The 18,072-nt window shown below is 36.4% G+C and overlaps 1 protein-coding gene across 1 annotated transcript in view; it reads right to left on the bottom strand.

Moving 5' to 3' along the window:
- The window catches only part of ANO3 (anoctamin 3), a 474,780-nt gene that overhangs the window by 357,746 nt on the left and 98,962 nt on the right, over positions 1-18,072 (bottom strand). Inside the window, exon 2 of the mRNA XM_010389365.2 lies at positions 2,041-2,115. Coding sequence (XP_010387667.2) covers positions 2,041-2,115 — 75 coding nt within the window. The remainder of the gene's footprint in view (positions 1-2,040; positions 2,116-18,072) is intronic.

The following is an 18,072-nucleotide window of genomic DNA, read 5'->3' as shown; positions in this document are numbered from 1 at the left end:
TAAATTAAGACAGAAGGACATATCAGAGTACAGGAGGTAATTGGTGCTCTGCTATACATGGCAGTCATGGACTTACAATAAAACTAAGGACCTCTGTAAAACTGTGAATTGTTTCTGAAAAATCAACTTAGAGCTGCATAGCAACTTATCCTTCTCCTCTCTAGTAATATCTTCACCTACACACAGAAGTTGGGTGACCTATCACGTTAGCATACATTTTCTAGGACAGATCTGGAGACAATGTAAAAATACTCCTTTCCAACAATTCTAATCCTAAATTTCATAGTCAGTGGGAATTTTATATTTCACTACTTTCAAGGCTTATGCCAATATCTGTGAATCATGAAAAGCTCTGTCTCTTCAGGAGATAGATGTGGGTTCAAGTCCCGTTCAGGCCTTCAGGAGGGCAGAAGTAGCTAGAACACTAGTTACTCATTACTTCACATGTCTAGTCCTCATTCACCTGATCTTAGTAGTAGCACTGGCCTCATAGAGTTGTTGGGAACAGTCAATAAATCCACACAATAGACTTAGTCAATGACCCAAACACAGTAGCTGACACATAAGAATAATTTCATAAATACCAATTTCTTTGAATATTCTTATTGTTCTTAATGTTATCCCAGAATCTGCTTTTACTCACTTCATTGATTTCCCATTTCTCCTTTCTACTTTCCATTCCATAACCCACCTTTCTTTGAGTATGAAGAAAGTTCTGATAATGACCTCTACATATTATTTAATACGAGAAAGACATTTATGGGCAAAGCAATGAGGGATAAAATAGTAAAGAAAAAAGATAATAGTAAAATTTATGCCAGAGAAAATCTAGCTTACTAGTTGCTTGGAGGCATCCCAAGGTGGCTTTTACCCTGTGTATGGTGAGAGATTGATCTTCACTTACCATCTCAGAAATCTGACTTTGGCAGAAGGAAGCAGAAGCTTTTCCTAAGGTGGACTCATGATAAACAAGTCCACAGAATATACTATAATATCAATATAATACTAATAAAATTATTCTTATGTCATGAAAAATAGTACTGCTGTGGGGACTGGCAGTTATAGTGTCTATGTAGCACATAGATTTCCAAAACACACATATTCACACTACACACACATGAGTGCAGACTAGAAAACATGTTAAACCCGAGATTTCTGCCGACTCCAGAATCCAGGAAAGGTAAGTCAGTCATATGATTAAAAAAGTTAATAGCATTAAGCTATGGTAGTCCAATGTACACCTCTCAATTTGGTGTTCAGGCAGAAGGAACTCTTGGAGTAAAGTAAACTCTTCTATGAAAAATTCTCCAACAACTATGGCCAATGTTTTACCTTCTATTTTATGTTTTCTCATGCGAATAGCTACCTTCTGAGTGATCTGTTCTCCATTTCACCCTGATAATGTAATTGATTAACTCAGTTAACCAATAACCAATCAGTTGGTTAACCAATAGAATTGCTCTCTCTCTTGATAATTGGGCCTCAAAAAGGAGTTGACTGCTAAGTACATTTTGCATTTATCTGATTTTATCTATTATAGTTGGTTTATTGCTAACTATTCAAGGATTTTAGGGCAGTTTGCTATTTTATTTATGTAGCTATGTGTGCATATATATAAATGATTATCATATTAAAATCTACATTAGATACCTTTTTAAAAATGAATGTAAGTATGTATATATCAAATGATTTGTGTAGGGTCTTTTGCTGATTAATTTATTAATGCTTACTGAGATTGCAAAGTTATTTTGGAATGTAAATACTTTCTTAAATGGTGCAAATGTTTTTGTATGTGAGCTCTTGTAAGAGACATTTATAAGTAAATGCATTTTTATTAGAAGCTTAGGATAAAAATATATTACATATGTGAATATGCTTTGCAAAGTGAATGATGAGCTAAATGTCACATATGGTAATTATTAACATGAGACTAAATTTGTGTTAAATTTTCACACCCCATAAAGGCTCTGGAGTTGCTACCACATTATATTGAAGAACAGAGTTGGTGGGAGCTCTTGAAACACCATCCTCAAGACTCACCTTCATTATATTTGCCTTTGGCAGCCCACACACTCTTCTCAAGCCCACAATGAGACAAGCACAACTTTTGCAGGCCTGTGAGAGAGAACAAAAGAGCAAAATAAAAATTGCTCAGAAACTCAGTAGACCAGAAAGAGAGTAGAAAATTATCATGGAAAAGAAGAGCTTTTCATGTTGACTATAGCTGCAGTGGAACTACTATCTGGTATAGGTCAAATCAGTTCTGAAGAAGTGTGTAGGAAGATACAATTTTCGGTAAATTGCATTAGAAACTAAGCAGGTGGGTAGGTTCTATTCACTGTTATGCAAGCTGATTTAGCTGTCATGTTTGAAACAGCTTGGAATGGACAGATTTTCTAATTACATTTTCCTAGGGTGGGTAACACACTCTTCTAATATTCTACCCACCCAAATTCGGAGGCTGTACCTTTTCCTTTGCTCACTCTGATCTTTTTTGTAGGCATGCTAAATCACCAGAATTATTGAGCATAACCTGTCCTTTCTAACCTCTGCTCAGCCTGTTGTCTGTGTCTAGAATGCCTTCTTTATCTAACAAGTCAATGGAAAGTCTGCTCTTGTGATTCAACTCTTAGAAAGACAACTTTTTAAGTGACACCTCCACTTAGGAACAGTCCTTCCTATTAAAAAAGACTTTCTACAGAAATGTATGCAATCCTGAAATGATGGTAGTGGAGACTACATTCCCATCACTCTAACTATATGAACTTGGGGAGATTAAAAACTCTGACCTCATTTTTTTTTTCTCCTACAAAATAGAAATAATGAGAAGAACTACCTTGAAATGTTGTAAAAATGAAAAAGTGCGCAGGCTATCTAGCTTTTGTGTATGTTAAATCCCTGGGATAGATCCTGGTTCATAGTAAGTATTCAGCAAGTGGTAGCAATCAACAACTTTTTCTGCCCATAAATATAGTAATTCCTTTATTTCTATGCCTCCCTCATTAGACAATCAGTTCTTTAATGGTAGATACCTTATCTTTGAATTCGTTTCTGTATCCTTTTCCCTGTTCCCAAATATTTGACAAAGGACCTTGTATTTAACAAGGTTTTGTTTTCATTTTAATATAAATTGCCTAGGCTTATTCAATTGATATGTGATATAGTTAACCTCACCTTTTAAGTAGCCTGCCAATTGAATAAAATTAGTTTTATGTGATAATAGAAAAAAATATTCTGTAAAATATCTGCTTAAATAATTTTACAAGAGTATAAACTTGTTTGACAGATAAATGAATAATGATGTACAGTCTACTTCATTTATAATAGTAGAGTGTATTTTATAATGGTTGAGTGCATTCTATACTAAACTGCATGAAATGCCCTTAAATAACAGTTTATAGAATGTAAACTGAAAGGAACCTTGAAGACTATTTAATCCAATCCTTATTTCACAGATAAGCAAACTGAGGCCCAGAAAGTGTAAAGGGCTTATTAGGAGATGTGCAGCTTGGAAATCACAGAGAGAAATCTTGAATCCAGGTCTCTTCATTGTTTTTTCTTGTCTAACACTTTTGTGTTTTTGGAGAAAGATATTTAGATTTGCCAATTGTGCCATCAACATGATAAAACAGATAAAATGATTTTGGGTAGACTAAGACCAGATGTTCGGAAAAACCATAATAAATTTGAACTAAATATCTTCAGTTAAAGATGGAAAGCAAGCTGAACTCCAAAAGTAGAAGTATTTGGATAGACCAGGGAAATTACAAGGTAACTTCAGGTGTGAGAAATAATGAGTGAAAGTGTAAAATCAGAATAGACAAAGACTTTTTGAGAGGAAAATGGGGTTAGAGAAGCCTCTTTACAGAACCCTAGACAAATGCAGAAAAGGCATAATTATAAGAAAGCTGAAAACACATAGTGCAATTCAATCGTGATGGTGAACAGAACTAAATAATCTTGTCTTTTTCATTAAATTACTGTTATTATTATTATTATTATTATTATTATTATTTAGAGATGGAGTTTCGCTCTTGTTGCCTAGGCTAGAGTGCAATGATGCCATCTCGGCTCACTGCAACCTCCACCTCCTGGATTCAAGTGATTCTCCTGCCTCAGCCTCCTGAGTAGCTGGGACTACAGGTGTGTCCCACCATGTCTGGCTCATTTTTGCAGTTTTAGTAGAGATATTTAAATTTTTAGTAGAGACTTTTCACCATATTGGCCAGGCTGGTCTCAAACTCCTGACCTCAGGTGATTCGCCTGCCTCAGCCTCCCAAAGTGCTGGGATTACAGGCGTAAGCCATGGCACCCAGCCGCTCATTAAATTATTAACTACATCTGGATGACATTTAAAAAGAGACCATTTATTTATTTATTATTTTAAGATAGAGTTTCGCTCTTGTTGCCCAGGCTGGAGTGCAATGACGCAATCTCAGCTTACTGCAACTTCTGCCTCCAGGGTTCAAACGATTCTCCTGCTTCATCTTCCCGAGTAGCTGGGACTAGAGATATGCGCCACCACGCCTGGCTAATTTTTGTATTTTTAGTAGAGGTGGGTTTTACTGTGTTGACCAGGCTGGTCTCAAACTCCTGACCTCGAGATCTGCCCACCTCGGCCTCCCAAAGTGCCAGGATTACAGGCATGCACCACCACACCCAGCTAATTTTTGTGTTATTAGTAGAGACTGGGTTTCACCATGTTGGCCAGGATGTTCTCGATTTCTTGACCTTATGATCCTACTGCCTTGGCCTCCCAAAGTGCTGGGATTACAGGTGTGAGCAACCGCGCCTGGCCGTCATTTTTTTTTTTTTTTTTTTTTTTTGAGACGGAGTCTCGCTCTGTCGCCCGGGCTGGAGTGCAGTGGCCGGATCTCAGCTCACTGCAAGCTCCGCCTCCCGGGTTTACGCCATTCTCCTGCCTCAGCCTCCCAAGTAGCTGGGACTACAGGCGCCCGCCACCTCGCCCGGCTAGTTTTTTGTATTTTTTTAGTAGAGACGGGGTTTCACCATGTTAGCCAGGATGGTCTCGATCTCCTGACCTCGTGATCCGCCCGTCTCGGCCTCCCAAAGTGCTGGGATTACAGGCTTGAGCCACCGCGCCCGGCCCGTCATTTTTTTTTTTTTTTTTTTTTTTTTTTTTTTTTTTAATAAACTCTCATGCACTAACCACTTTTTGGGAATGAGCTATTCTCCTCACTTCTCCAAAGAACCAGATAAAATTCAGTTTATGTATAGGAAATTATATGAGACAGATACCACATGAAGACTGGAAGACTGACTGAATCTTGGCAGGTACCTTCACAGCCTCTGCCTAGTACCTGTAGCTTGGCAGGGCTGCATCATCAGTCTCTTGCCTACTTTGCAATTTGTGATATTAGTAACTGTCTATCATTTTTAACCGTAAATGCTCTTCTAAAACATGCAGGTCTACATGTGATGGGGCTTAGAAATGAGATGATAAAGTAAAGGTCTGTGTCCTCTCACTCTGAGCCTACTTGTCTTTTGAGATTACATCAATGGGGGTAGGTATAAAACAGTCTGTTCTATAAGGTAAGTAAAGGTTTTTGTGACAATAGGGATGGAAGAAATAAAACACTTTATCATACAAGGCATTTAAGGGTTTTTGCAACTGTAGATATGTAAGAATCTTTTACCTGAAGTTACCATTCATCTTTCATTCTCTGTCTCTCTTTTTCCTTCTGTATCTCTCAATGCCTCCACTCCTCTACATAACATAATGTGTTTATGGAATGACAGAGCTGGAAGAAATATTAGATCTTCCATGCTACTTTTAAGAATTGTACTCCTTGGAGCACTTGAATTCCGTGCAGCTGTCTGAAAGAAACCTAAAACAGTACAAAGGTGTTCAATGAGTGGCCAACTGGATGCACCAGCCCTTGTTTAAATAAAAGTACTTCAGTTTCATTTATGCTGCTATTTTACAATTATTTTAACTGCATATCTAGTCCATTTTTCTCATTTAATAAACAAAGAAACTGGAGACTCAGAAAGCTCAATTACCTAACCAAGGCTATAAATAGGCAATGTCAGAATTAGGACAACAATTCAGGTATTTGGTTTTTAAATTCCAAACGGAAATTAGAAAACCAATGACAGTGGTAACAATCTGTCATTCTGGGGTTGCCATAGTTTATGAAATACATTATGAAGAGGCGATTAAGAAAGTAAAGAGGCTGGGTGCGGTGGCTCATACCTGTAATCCCAGCACTTTGGAAGGCCAAAGCGGGTGGATCACGAGGTTAGGAGTTCGAGACAAGCCTGACCAACATAGTGAAACCTGGTCTCTACTAAAAATGCAAAAATTAGCCGGGCGTGGTGGTGGGTGTCTGTAATCCCAGCTACTTGGTAGGCTGAGGCATGAGAATCACTTGAACCCAGGAGGCGGAGGTTTCAGTAGGTGGAAATTGTGCCACTGCACTTCAGCCTGGGCAAGAGAGTGAGACTCCATAAAAAAGAAAGAAAGAAAGAGAAGGAAGGAAGGAAGGAGGGAGGGAAGGAGACAAGGGAGGGAGGGAGGGAGGGAGGGAGGAAGAAAGGAAGGAAGGAAGGAAGGAAGGAAGGAAGGAAGGAAGGAAGGAAGGAAGGAAGGAAGGAAGGAAGGAAGGAAGGAAGGAAGGAAGGAAGGAGAGAAAGAAAAAAAGCAAGCAAGAAAGCAAGCAAGAAAAGTAACCAGGCAACAGTAGTGGCATTATCCTAACAAGAATGTGTGAGGGACATTATTCAGGGTTAAGTTATTTTGCTTCAACTGAGTTATTGAATATATAGGATAATTTAAGTTGAGCATCTTCTAAGAATTAGCATATACTTTTTCTATACACCTGTTCCACAGATGCATATCTATAAGGGAAGCTCCTAGCAGTTTGTTCCTATGTGACTGCCAAAATCTGGGCCAATCCCTTTAAGCTAGTCTTAGTCTCCCCATCTATAATGAGGGGAATGAGACTGATCTCTAAAATAATTTTCAATTCTTACATACTTGGTTATTTAGTTGGTGTGTGCTATAAAATGGAGGTCAAATGTCGAGAGAGAGAGAAGGAGCTAAAAGGAAAACAAAAATAGCATAGGAAAGATGTAAAACAACTTGTTTTTAAAAGTAAGGTGTGTGTCTGTGTGTGTGTGTGTGTGTCTGTGTGTCTGTGTGTGTATGTGTGTGTGTGTGTCTCTGTGTGTGTTTCTGTGTGTGTGTGTGTCTGTGTGTGTGTCTGTGTTTGTGTGTGTGTGTGTCTGTGTGTGTGTATGCGTGCTCGCATGGTCATCACACTTCCTCCATACTCGTATCTGTGCAATTAAACCACAAATGAAGGAAAAAACATGCCAACATACAGACTGGTCTTCCTGAAATTCCTGATAATAACCCCACATGAGGGCTTAATGGTGCCCAGCAGTCAAAATATGTTTGCCAGGTCCAGTTATTCTCCCACTCTCCTAGAATACTACTTCATATTTTATTCCTTCATTTCAAACCCTGTCTTCCAACACCTCCTCCCTATATCTCACTCTTAGCTGATAATTTTGCGTCCTATTTCACTGAGAAGATTGAAGCAATGTGAAGAAAACTTCCACAGCTCCCACCCACTTATTGGCAACTGTATGATCATATATTCTGCCTTCCTGACTGATAGTCTAGATAAATGGACTGTATTCCAACAAAGGCCATCTCTTCCACGTATGGAGTAGTTTCTATCCCCCAGCCCTACTTCAGGACAACAGCCCAATAATTCTCCATATATACACTCTCCCTACAGAATCAGGTCCAGTCCCTGCACCCACTGCCATTCTAGTTGATAATTATCATCACATACAAGCATGCCAGCCTCCGCCTCCCAACTCTAGTTGACATTTATCATCACTATACAAACAGCTCTTCTAATCACTTAAAAAAAGGGAAAAAAAAGGCAATCTCTCTCAACTCCAGTTTTCCTGGTGGCTTCTTCTCAACTTATTTGTTGCCTTTTGCTCCACTAGTCCACAAAAGCAGATAAAGTTAGAACCAAAATGTACTATTTCAAATTCATTTTTCTAAAATCCTCTACAGTATTTATTTGTTTTCTTCTTATCACTTCACTAAGACTGTCAAAGTTACCAATGACCTCTTCTTCACCAAAGTCGTTGATGAATTCTTAACTTTCAGCTTCTTTGATATATCAGGGCCATGGTATATAATTAATCACACTTTCCTCCTTGATACACTGCCCCCACTTAGCTTTCAGAGTACCGCACTGTCTTGATTCTTCTCCAGCCTCACTAACTTCTCCTTTTCAGCCTCCTTTGTCCTTCCTCTCTTTCTTAACCTTTTAACTTTACAAAACCCCAGACTTCAAACCTTAGACTCTTCTCTTTATTTCTTATGCCTGCTAATTTCATCCTGTCTCATAGTTTTATGTATCATCTGTAGAATGATACTTCCTAAATGTACATCTTCAGTCCAGATCTCTCTTTCTTACTCCAGGGATTTAGACTACATGTATGTCTTCTTCACATTGCCATTGGTCTGAAAGAATCAAGTCCAAACTCAACATTGCCAAATGATCTCTCTGATCTTCACTGCCAGACCATATTCAGTCATTATTTTGTCATTTCACTTGATGGAGAAAAGCTTGGGGCCAAAAATCTTGACTCTTTTATCTCATAACACTCATTCAATCTACTTTCAAATATGTCCGAAATCTAACCATGACTTCTCACCATCTCCACTGCCACCATCTATCATACATCTCCTAAATGATCTTGGTCTTGCCAAAGACAAATGATCTGTCTCCTTTGCCCAAAATGATGGTAGGTTTGGGTTTGGAAATGAGTAGACATGAGTCAGGGGATATTAACATGAAATTCAGCTAATACAACTCCTTTGTTTAAGGGGCTTGCTTCATTCAGTGAAGCCCCACTTTACTCAGAGTAAAATTATATGAATCACTTTACTCAGAATAATTATATGAAAACAAGCCCTATAAGGCCTGAAATAACCTTGCTTGGCATTGCAAATATTGAAAACACAACTCTTTCAGTGAACAGTTATTCCATACTCCTCATAATTCCATGTGTAGGGACTTCTGTTGGGGAAAAATTCTAATTTATCTGGATTATATGATGTTTTAGCTTAAAAAATGTCTAAGAAAGATTGGTTCAGCAATTTCTTTCTTCCTCTCCATTTTGGTCTGTTTTCTGTCTCCTGTCACATGGTATGTGATCCATCCCTGTGTGGGGTGCCCTGGGATCCCCTGGTTGTGCCAGTTACTGGGTGGGTAGTTATTAGATTGGGAATGAGGAGAGAAATTTGGGCAAGCTCCTTTGGCCACATATCTAAGTCCTATTTTCCAGCTTACGTCAATTCACAATTGACATTTTGATCTCTCTTAGTCTCTAGTATTCTTTTTCTCAAATATTTTCTGAGAATCCTGACAGAGAAGATAAAAATGTTATCTACTGATTCTGTTGAAATCCCAACATGTTTAAGGATTGAGATACTAGTTTCCTTGCTCCTCGTTTTTGCAGGCACCACCTGCAGATAGGAAGGAGGGTGTAGTGGAAAGAATGGGGCTGTGGTGTCAGATGGTCTTGGCTTCTCATGTCAGATATGTTACTTACTGATTATGTCACCCAGAATCAAGTGATTTAACTTCCTCAGCCTCCTTTTCCTGATATAAACAATGGCACGAATAATGACTCTCTCATTGCATTGTTGTGGTGTTAAAAGAAATGATACACTTGGAGTTCTTAGAAGGAAACTTGGTAGAGATGGATACTCAGAATTATTGCGTTTTCCTTTGTAGCAGTAACCCACTGGATGAATGATTGAAATCAAGAGAAAAAGTTGTTTACAAACTATACAAGTTGAGTTGTAGGAAGAGCATTTTGGGGAAAATGAGCAGTCTTTTATTTTGAAGGGAGAACAAAAAGAATTATCATCTTGGAAAACTAAAGTAGACTAGTGGCAATAAAAAGGCACCAGTAAATCTGTGAAATATCTACATTAGCTAATGTGGGTGAATTAAGAGGACCCTTGATTCGTTCAGCCCACTGCCTGTGTTCCGCATAATTACAAGTGCTTATGGCTTATGCAAGAATGTTGTTGATCATTATATGACAGGCCCACAAGTGTTTGTCTGTGTTAAAACAGCGACACTCACTGGTTATTTGTGATACTGACAGAAATCCTCCCTACTAAAAAACATCCCATTATAAAGCAAAATTTAAAATGATCCTCATAAATATCAACAAGCCAAAGAAGGGATTAAGAAAGAAACACAGATATACTGGAGGGTAAAAAGAAATTCACACACACACACACAAACACACAATGGTTGATGCAACTTGGGATGTTCCGCCAGGAGAAGAAAGAACAGTCAGTGATTACTATTTTTAAATTATAGGAAGTAATCTAAAACATAAAATCCAAAAGTATATCATACAAATATTTTGATCAATATAATTTTAAGAGTTATCCAATATGAAACGAGCTATCCTGGGTGAGGCTACCTGTCTCCAGGGGTACTCAAGTGTATTTTGAACAACCATTGACCAGAGTACCCTAGGGAAGATTCATATATAACATTAGGAATTCTAGATGATCTCTAGAAGTGTTTCAACTTCAAGTTCCTGATACCCAAAGGCTCAGAGCAAACTCACATTACATGGCTTGGAAGCTAATCATATTTTTCACAGTAAAAGCTGTCTCCTTCGTTGATATATATATATATCTATATATCTATAACTATATCTATATTTATCTATATATCTATATCTATCTATCTATAACTATATAGATATAGATATAGTTATAGATATATCTATAACTATATAGATATAGATATAGTTATAGATATATAGATATATATAAGATATATATAGATATATAGATATATAGATATAGATATATATTATGAAAACATTTTCTTAATTGTTAAGGCCCTATTGGCTGTGGAAAGGTGAGTGCTTTTCAAATAAGTGTGTTATTCATCAATGATAATTACTCACTGCAGTGAGATATAATAGAAGTATCTCCCATGTCTCACCTGTTGGATGATTTTATGTCACCCAACACAAGATAGTAAGAATGATTGACCCCCCGTTTTCCTAACCCCTAACCTCAGTAAAATATTCAAGTCTTATGGTAAAACTAATCTCAGATTCAAGGAGGAAATCAATCAATCTGTGTGAGCAACCAGTAGGACACTACCCAGAGGTCATATTATATTTTCTGTCCCTCATAGGCTGGTAAAAGAGAGACATGATCTGAGTATCAATGAGTTAGATATGCTGCTTAATATTCATAATCCCCGAAAGCATTGAAGAGAGAGTCAATTAATCTGGGGCCAGAATAAGCTGGAGCGTCTCTTGTAGATGTTTTGTCATTTCTTATTTTAGAGATGTTTAAATTTGGAGATTCATAAAAAACTGCCAACTTGCCTAAGGCAGTAGGGTTTTAATAAACTCATTTATATAATGAGAACTCATTTTTCTTAGGTAGCAAGAACCTTTTCATATATAAATTAGTGCACATAAGATCAATTGCCAACACGAGAGAAAATGAAACCTTACTGTCCACCGCCAATTTACTACCAAGAATAATAAACCACTTTGTTTTCATTTCTTTATTTTGAAAAAGAAAGAAACACCTATTTGGACAATAAACAGCAGTGGCAGCAATTATGTTTAAGTTTGCTATTTCAACCATTCCCCTCTTCAGTTAGCATTGGGGTGTTGATATCACAAGATAATTTTCAGGTTTATGAGTGAAAACAGAAACATCTAAAGAGAGGCAGCTCTGTAATTTCAGAGTAGAAAAGAGACAATTCCATGAAGAACATAAAAAGGATGGAAACATGGGTGGGAATGGAGCATGGGAGGAATTTGGCTCAAACTGTTAGGCTCTGTTTTCTTAGATTTATTTCCAAACAATAGCATCTGCAAGAACCAAACCCAGAAATATATTTAAAAACATCTTTAAAATTTTCAATCTGATCTGACATCTGATTGAGATATGAGATATTCTATTTCACACCTGAACATTTCTAGAAATACATAATTTTAAAATAAATTTAAAAATTAATAACTTTTTTGGCTACATGATAGCTTTAAGTATTACAAAATATCATTTAATGTCTTAAATTAGGCTTACTGCTATCTATTATTATTTTTATTTATTTATTTATTTTTATTTGAGACAGAGTCTTGCTCTATCACCCAGGCCAGAGTGCAGTGGTGCAATCTCGGCTCACTGCAAGCTCCGCCTCCTGGGTTCACGCCATTCTTCTGCCTCAGCCTCCCCGGATTAGCTGGAACTTGCAGGCACCTGCCACCACGCCCATTTTTTATTTTTTTATTTTTATTTTTTGTATTTTTAGTAGAGATGGAGTTTTACTGTGTTAGCCAGGATGGTCTCGATCTCCTGACTCAAATGATTTTTGATGTTGGTAAAGGAAAAACAAAGACCTTATTATCATAAAAGGGGTATAAAATAATGTGTTAGAAAATGGGTGAGCTGACGCCGTCGCGGTGGCTCATGCCTGTAATCTCAGCACTCTGGGAGGCCGAGGTGGACGGATCACGAGGTCAGGAGGTCGAGACCATCCTGGCCAACACGATGAAACCCCATCTCTACTGAAATACAAAAAACAAAACAACAACAACAACAAAATTACCCTGGCATGGCACCACACGCCTGTAGTCCCAGCTACTCAGGAAGCTGAGGCAGGGGAATCGCTTGAACTGGGGAGGCGGAGATTGCAGTGATCCCAGATCTGCCACTGCACTCCAGCCTGGCAACAGAGCGAGACTCCGTCTCAATAAATAAATTAATTAATTAATTTAAAAAAAGAAGAAAATGACCCAGCTGAAAGCCTGTCAACTGGCGACATCTACATTCATTGTCTCAGATTTGTTGATGTCTATTAAATGCCAAAAAAATGAAAGGCATAAGATTTTTTCAATTTGTTTTTAAAGTTTCAAAGAAGAATGATAAAAATCAAACTATAGTAAGTCACAGGCAGTCTTTCTGAGTGAGGGGCAAAGTCACTGTGTAGGTGATGGAGTCAGAGAACACGATCTGAATCTCGCTTCTGTCAATTTTGTTGCATGACCCTACAAAGGTTGCTTAATCCTACAAAGGTTGCTTAATCCTCGGTTTCTTCACTTGGGGAGTAGTAATGATAATTTCACTAATAATAGCAATCATGATTTCTAGAATAGTGCTATTCTATTTAGCCATTCCACAATGAATATATATTTTGAAACAACATGTAATACTTGATAAACATATGCATTTTTTATTTTTCAATTCAAAATAAAATTTAAAAAATAAAGTGAAACAAAACAGTACTACTTTGAAGATCCAGTGATATCATAATATATAAAGCAGCAGCACAGTGGCTGGTGTGGATAAACACTAAAATACACAGAGGCTCCAGAATAGCTCAATGGCTCTCTAACAGTCTTATGGAATTCATGTAGAAAACATGATGAGAGTCTTGAGGCAATCATCACATTTTCAGGATAGATCGGTTTCTGACCCTTAAGAAAAGATCATAGACTATAATTTCCAAATGTGTGGACAGTAGTTCTTTAAATGTATTTTATTTCCACCGGGCCCACTTTCTACTCGTATTCTTTCAGTTCCTACTGCACATTTCCCTGCAGCTCTCCAAACAGACCCTCTTCCTGTGGACTCCTCCACCAAACACAGAGAGACTCTTTCATTGAAGTGCAATCAGAAACGTTGGCAATGCAAGAAAGCTACACAACTATGTAGGTAAATAACACCCAAATCCTAGTTACATCACTTGAGTGAGTTATTTAATCATTCTAGTGCCAGTTTCTTCACCTGTAAATGGCTATTGTAATACTGTACCAATCTGATAAACTTATTGAGGAGAATAAATTTAATGTGAAAAGCATATGCAAAGTGCAAGGACATGTAAGTAGATGCTCAAGAAAGTTTAATGTCCTTTTTATCCCTGTGGCTCAATTTCTTCATCGTAAAATGATGGATTTGTGTAGGTGATCTTTTAGTCTCTGTTAGAGTGAAATATTCTGTCTCTATATATTTCCATAAAATGATCTTTGCTTTTTCATGGATTTCTTCTACATATTACAAAGCAAAATGCGAAAAACAACAGGAATATATACATATACTATATATATATATATATATATATATAGTGTCTATATATATATATATATGGAATTTATAGACCCACTCTAGACTGAAATTGATTCTTTTGAGTGTCAAAAATTCCAGAAGCATAGATCTCATTGTTTATCAGTAATGTAAACCTGGATCTAGTTACTGGAAATAACAATTGAGCAAGTTGTAAAAAATCATCAGGGAGAAAAAAATGCTCACTAAAGTAACAGGGTGAGAGAATGAATTTTGGAAAAATATTAGCCTCTCTTGTTTTTCTATTCATATATTTTTTCAAAAATCCTTTGAAAATGTTGTATTATGTTAATTAGATCCTGTATGCCTTTTATTTAAGTTTTGCTTATTTTAGGATATGAGGCAGAAACTCACAATAATGTTTTCATCAATAGCCTGTGCCAATTTAGAAGAATAATTTACCTTTTCAAAACACCTTTTAAAATGGGTATTAAATATATTCATTAGAGGATTTGGATTAAGGTGAAGCTGATCCAAATTTATTGCCTTTAATTTAAAGATATGGGGTGGATTTTCTAAGGGCAACTTTTATTCCAGAAAAATACATGAAGTGTGGTAATATAAAGTAGCAAATATTTGAAGTAGAATGAAAAATCAAAAACCATATTTTATAAAATAATAAAATTATCAAGTTATTTGATATCTTACTCATTGCCCCACTCAAAAAAGGATATTTTCAATTGCTTTAAATTTCACATAATATGATTTTTTTCAAGTGTATAAACTGAATTTGTTTTTCATTGGTTGATTTGTAAAATAAAAAAACAAATAAACACTGGCCACCTGCTGTGTTGTAGACACTGTTCTTGATGTTGAGAGGATAATGATAAGACACCTCTAAATATTTCTCTTAGAACTTTAGATATTTATACCAATTCCTCATTGAAATGTAGTAAAGTAAGAGTATCATCTGAGTCAGGCACAAAGGTCTCAATAAGTAATTGTTTTATTCATTGAGTGGATGTTAGGTTAATTCATTGAAAATCAATTCATAAAACCCAGCTTCCTAAATTGCCAATTAACTACAAAGCAATTGCTCAAGTGATCAATTTCTGCCAATGACCAATTTTCTACATTTATCAAAGCTTGTTTTTTCAATGTAAATAAGGCTTTTCTATTCATATTAAGAACAATGGTTTTAATAATCTTTGAAGTGTTCTATGAAATTTTAAGCTTTTTATGTTTAATATTTTTAATTAATAAAAATATTTTATGAAATTTCAGGAACTTGGGATTTTAAAAAAATCTTAAATATTTGCACACAAGTCACCACTATACTTTCTAGAATAGTTGAAATTAACATTTCAAGATTGTCACATATCTCCTTGTGTCCCATAGCACAGAAATCCCAAATCCTGACACTGCCCCCAAATCCTTTCTGGCCATGACTACCAAGTACTCTATTATTCTAATAGAGGACAGTGATAGAAGTGAGTAGAATATTTAAGGAGATCAACTGTGCATGAGCATACTATAACTGAAGTGATAAGAAGATCAATTCCAAAGCTATGCCAGGTACACTTTGGAATGCATAACATAATTTGTTTGTATTATATACAAGTTTTCCTTTTGTATTCTTGTTTAGTTCAGGATAAAGCTGCATAAAATAAGTTGCTAGTCCCTGAGGAGCTCAGAAGTTGTCAAAGGTCAAAGCAGAGACTTCCTGAAAATGAGACACTGAGGAATCATAGAGTTCATAGAGTTCATAGTGGAGAGCTGGGAGCTCTGTGGATGTAAGAGACAGGACAATTCTTGATGGCCTATCGAGAACTAGGTGTCAAAGCTGGGGCTGCCATGATAGCAGCTCAGTGACACTTGTTGTGTTGAGGGCACTTGGGAATTGAGAACTACATTCAAAATTTAAAAACAATGCCCTAAAGACTGGCAAGACAACCTGGGGTATGGTAGCTTGCTAAACCATAGTTAACAAACGATTTTTAATTTTATCTTCCTAACAGCATCTCATATAATTTTTTTAAGCTAAAAGTGGAAGGAGGATTCAGTATTCATTCAGTATGTCAGCAATATTTAGTATGTCATTGATATTATAAGAATATATTCACAAAAGTAAAAATCAGTAACCACATTTGAGAATACAATTACTTTAGTAATGCTGATATGAATACAACCTAAGTGCAGCTATTTGTCAAGATAATCACTGAGGAATTAACCTACTTCCTCCAGAATGACAAGGAAGCATAGTATAGCAAAGATCTTATGTTTGAAAGGTAGGTTTGGACTCAAGTATTCATTATGTGATATACTAGCTCTATGACTTGAGAAGTATCATTCAACTGAAAAACCAAAGTTTGGAATCCATATGTGATCAATAAAATAAGAAACCTAACACACAGAGTTGCTATGAGGATAAAGTGTTATCCATAGTAGGAAAAATCTACCATGTACATACATTAAGTAATCAAGGCACGCTCACGCTTCAAGGCTGCTCTTGTGAATTTTTGTCCTGTGCCCTGATGCTCACAGAAATAAAAGCACATGAATTATTTTAATTGTATATGAGAGAGGCAAACCCACTGAAAAAGACTCAGAGAATGGGGCTGGAACTCTACCATATACAGACATATGTTAGAATATACATATATATACACATGTATATATACATGTATATATGTACACATATTATACATATATTATACATGTATATATACAGATATTAGAATCAAAGGTAATATATATGAAAATTCTTGGCAAAATAGGCAGTGCTATATAAATATTAAGGATTATTATTATTAGAATGATTATTTAGTGTCAAATATGTTTTAGGTTTGGTGTCAAATTACCTGTATTCATAATCACCAAAGTTCACAATGAGTATTTTTATCCCATTTTTACTACTGAGTATGCTCAGTTGAAAAAATGAAGTTAATTGCTTAGTAAAACATAGAGCAAATGTGTGGTGTTCCCAGGATCTCCAAGTCTGCTGATTTCAAGGCTTATCTGTTTCTTGTTACTTTTTTTTGCCTGTCATTATAAATCCCACACAGATAAATCTCAATTGATGCCAGTTTATATTAAGAGATAAAATGTGAAGAAAGTAAAAAATTGATTTAAAAAAGCTTAGAAGTAATTATTCTAGTCTACCTTGGACCAGAATTGAAAGAGAAGAGAATAAAAAAGAACAAGCTTGGTAATACTCTACTGAATCACTCAAGGAATTTTGGGCTGCAAGTAATAAAATGCTTTACTAAATATGAATTAAATGAGATTTTAGTAAATTATGTCAATTTATAATAACTCCAGATGTAGGTGGTTTTAGAATTGATTCATCAGCTCAACTTCATTAACCGGAGCTCAGGCTCTTCTTTGCTTTTCTCCTCTGCCATTATCAGTGGTGGTACAAGTCCCCCTCATGATCACAAGCAAATGCTAGCATTCATATTCACAAATAATGATGTCTGAAAGCAAGAAAGGGAAAAAAATCATATTTGTCTATGTTTCTGCAGATGAGAAATACTTCCCAAAAACCACAAATGTTCTTTCCGGTCACCCTGGCCAAAACCAGGTCACGTGTGCCTTCCTAAACCAGTTTCAACAAAATCGCAGAGGATTACCATTGATTCTGAAACCAATAATCCTTCATATGTAGGGTTCCAAGAGACAGCCCCACATTCCCTGGGCACTTCGACTCCTCACCCCTGAAGGAAAGAGTCCTGTGAGCATCTAAGAAAGGGGGAATGGCTCTTGAAAGGCAACCAGTGAGTTCTGCCCTATGTACCTACTGATAATTTCTGCCGTAACTAATGAACTTGAACCACAGAAGACATTATTTAAAAACTGCTTGCATAATATAGTATTCAATATTCTTAAGGTAAGAAATACAATTTACTATGTGACATTTGAAATGATCAATTCTCCTCTGGTGAAGTCCCATT

The sequence above is a fragment of the Rhinopithecus roxellana genome, chromosome 15 (genome assembly GCF_007565055.1).
Source record: "Rhinopithecus roxellana isolate Shanxi Qingling chromosome 15, ASM756505v1, whole genome shotgun sequence".
NCBI classification, from domain to species: domain Eukaryota; kingdom Metazoa; phylum Chordata; class Mammalia; order Primates; family Cercopithecidae; genus Rhinopithecus; species Rhinopithecus roxellana.
Note: the sequence above shows the minus strand (reverse complement) of the source record. Positions and strands in the feature narration are given on the sequence as shown.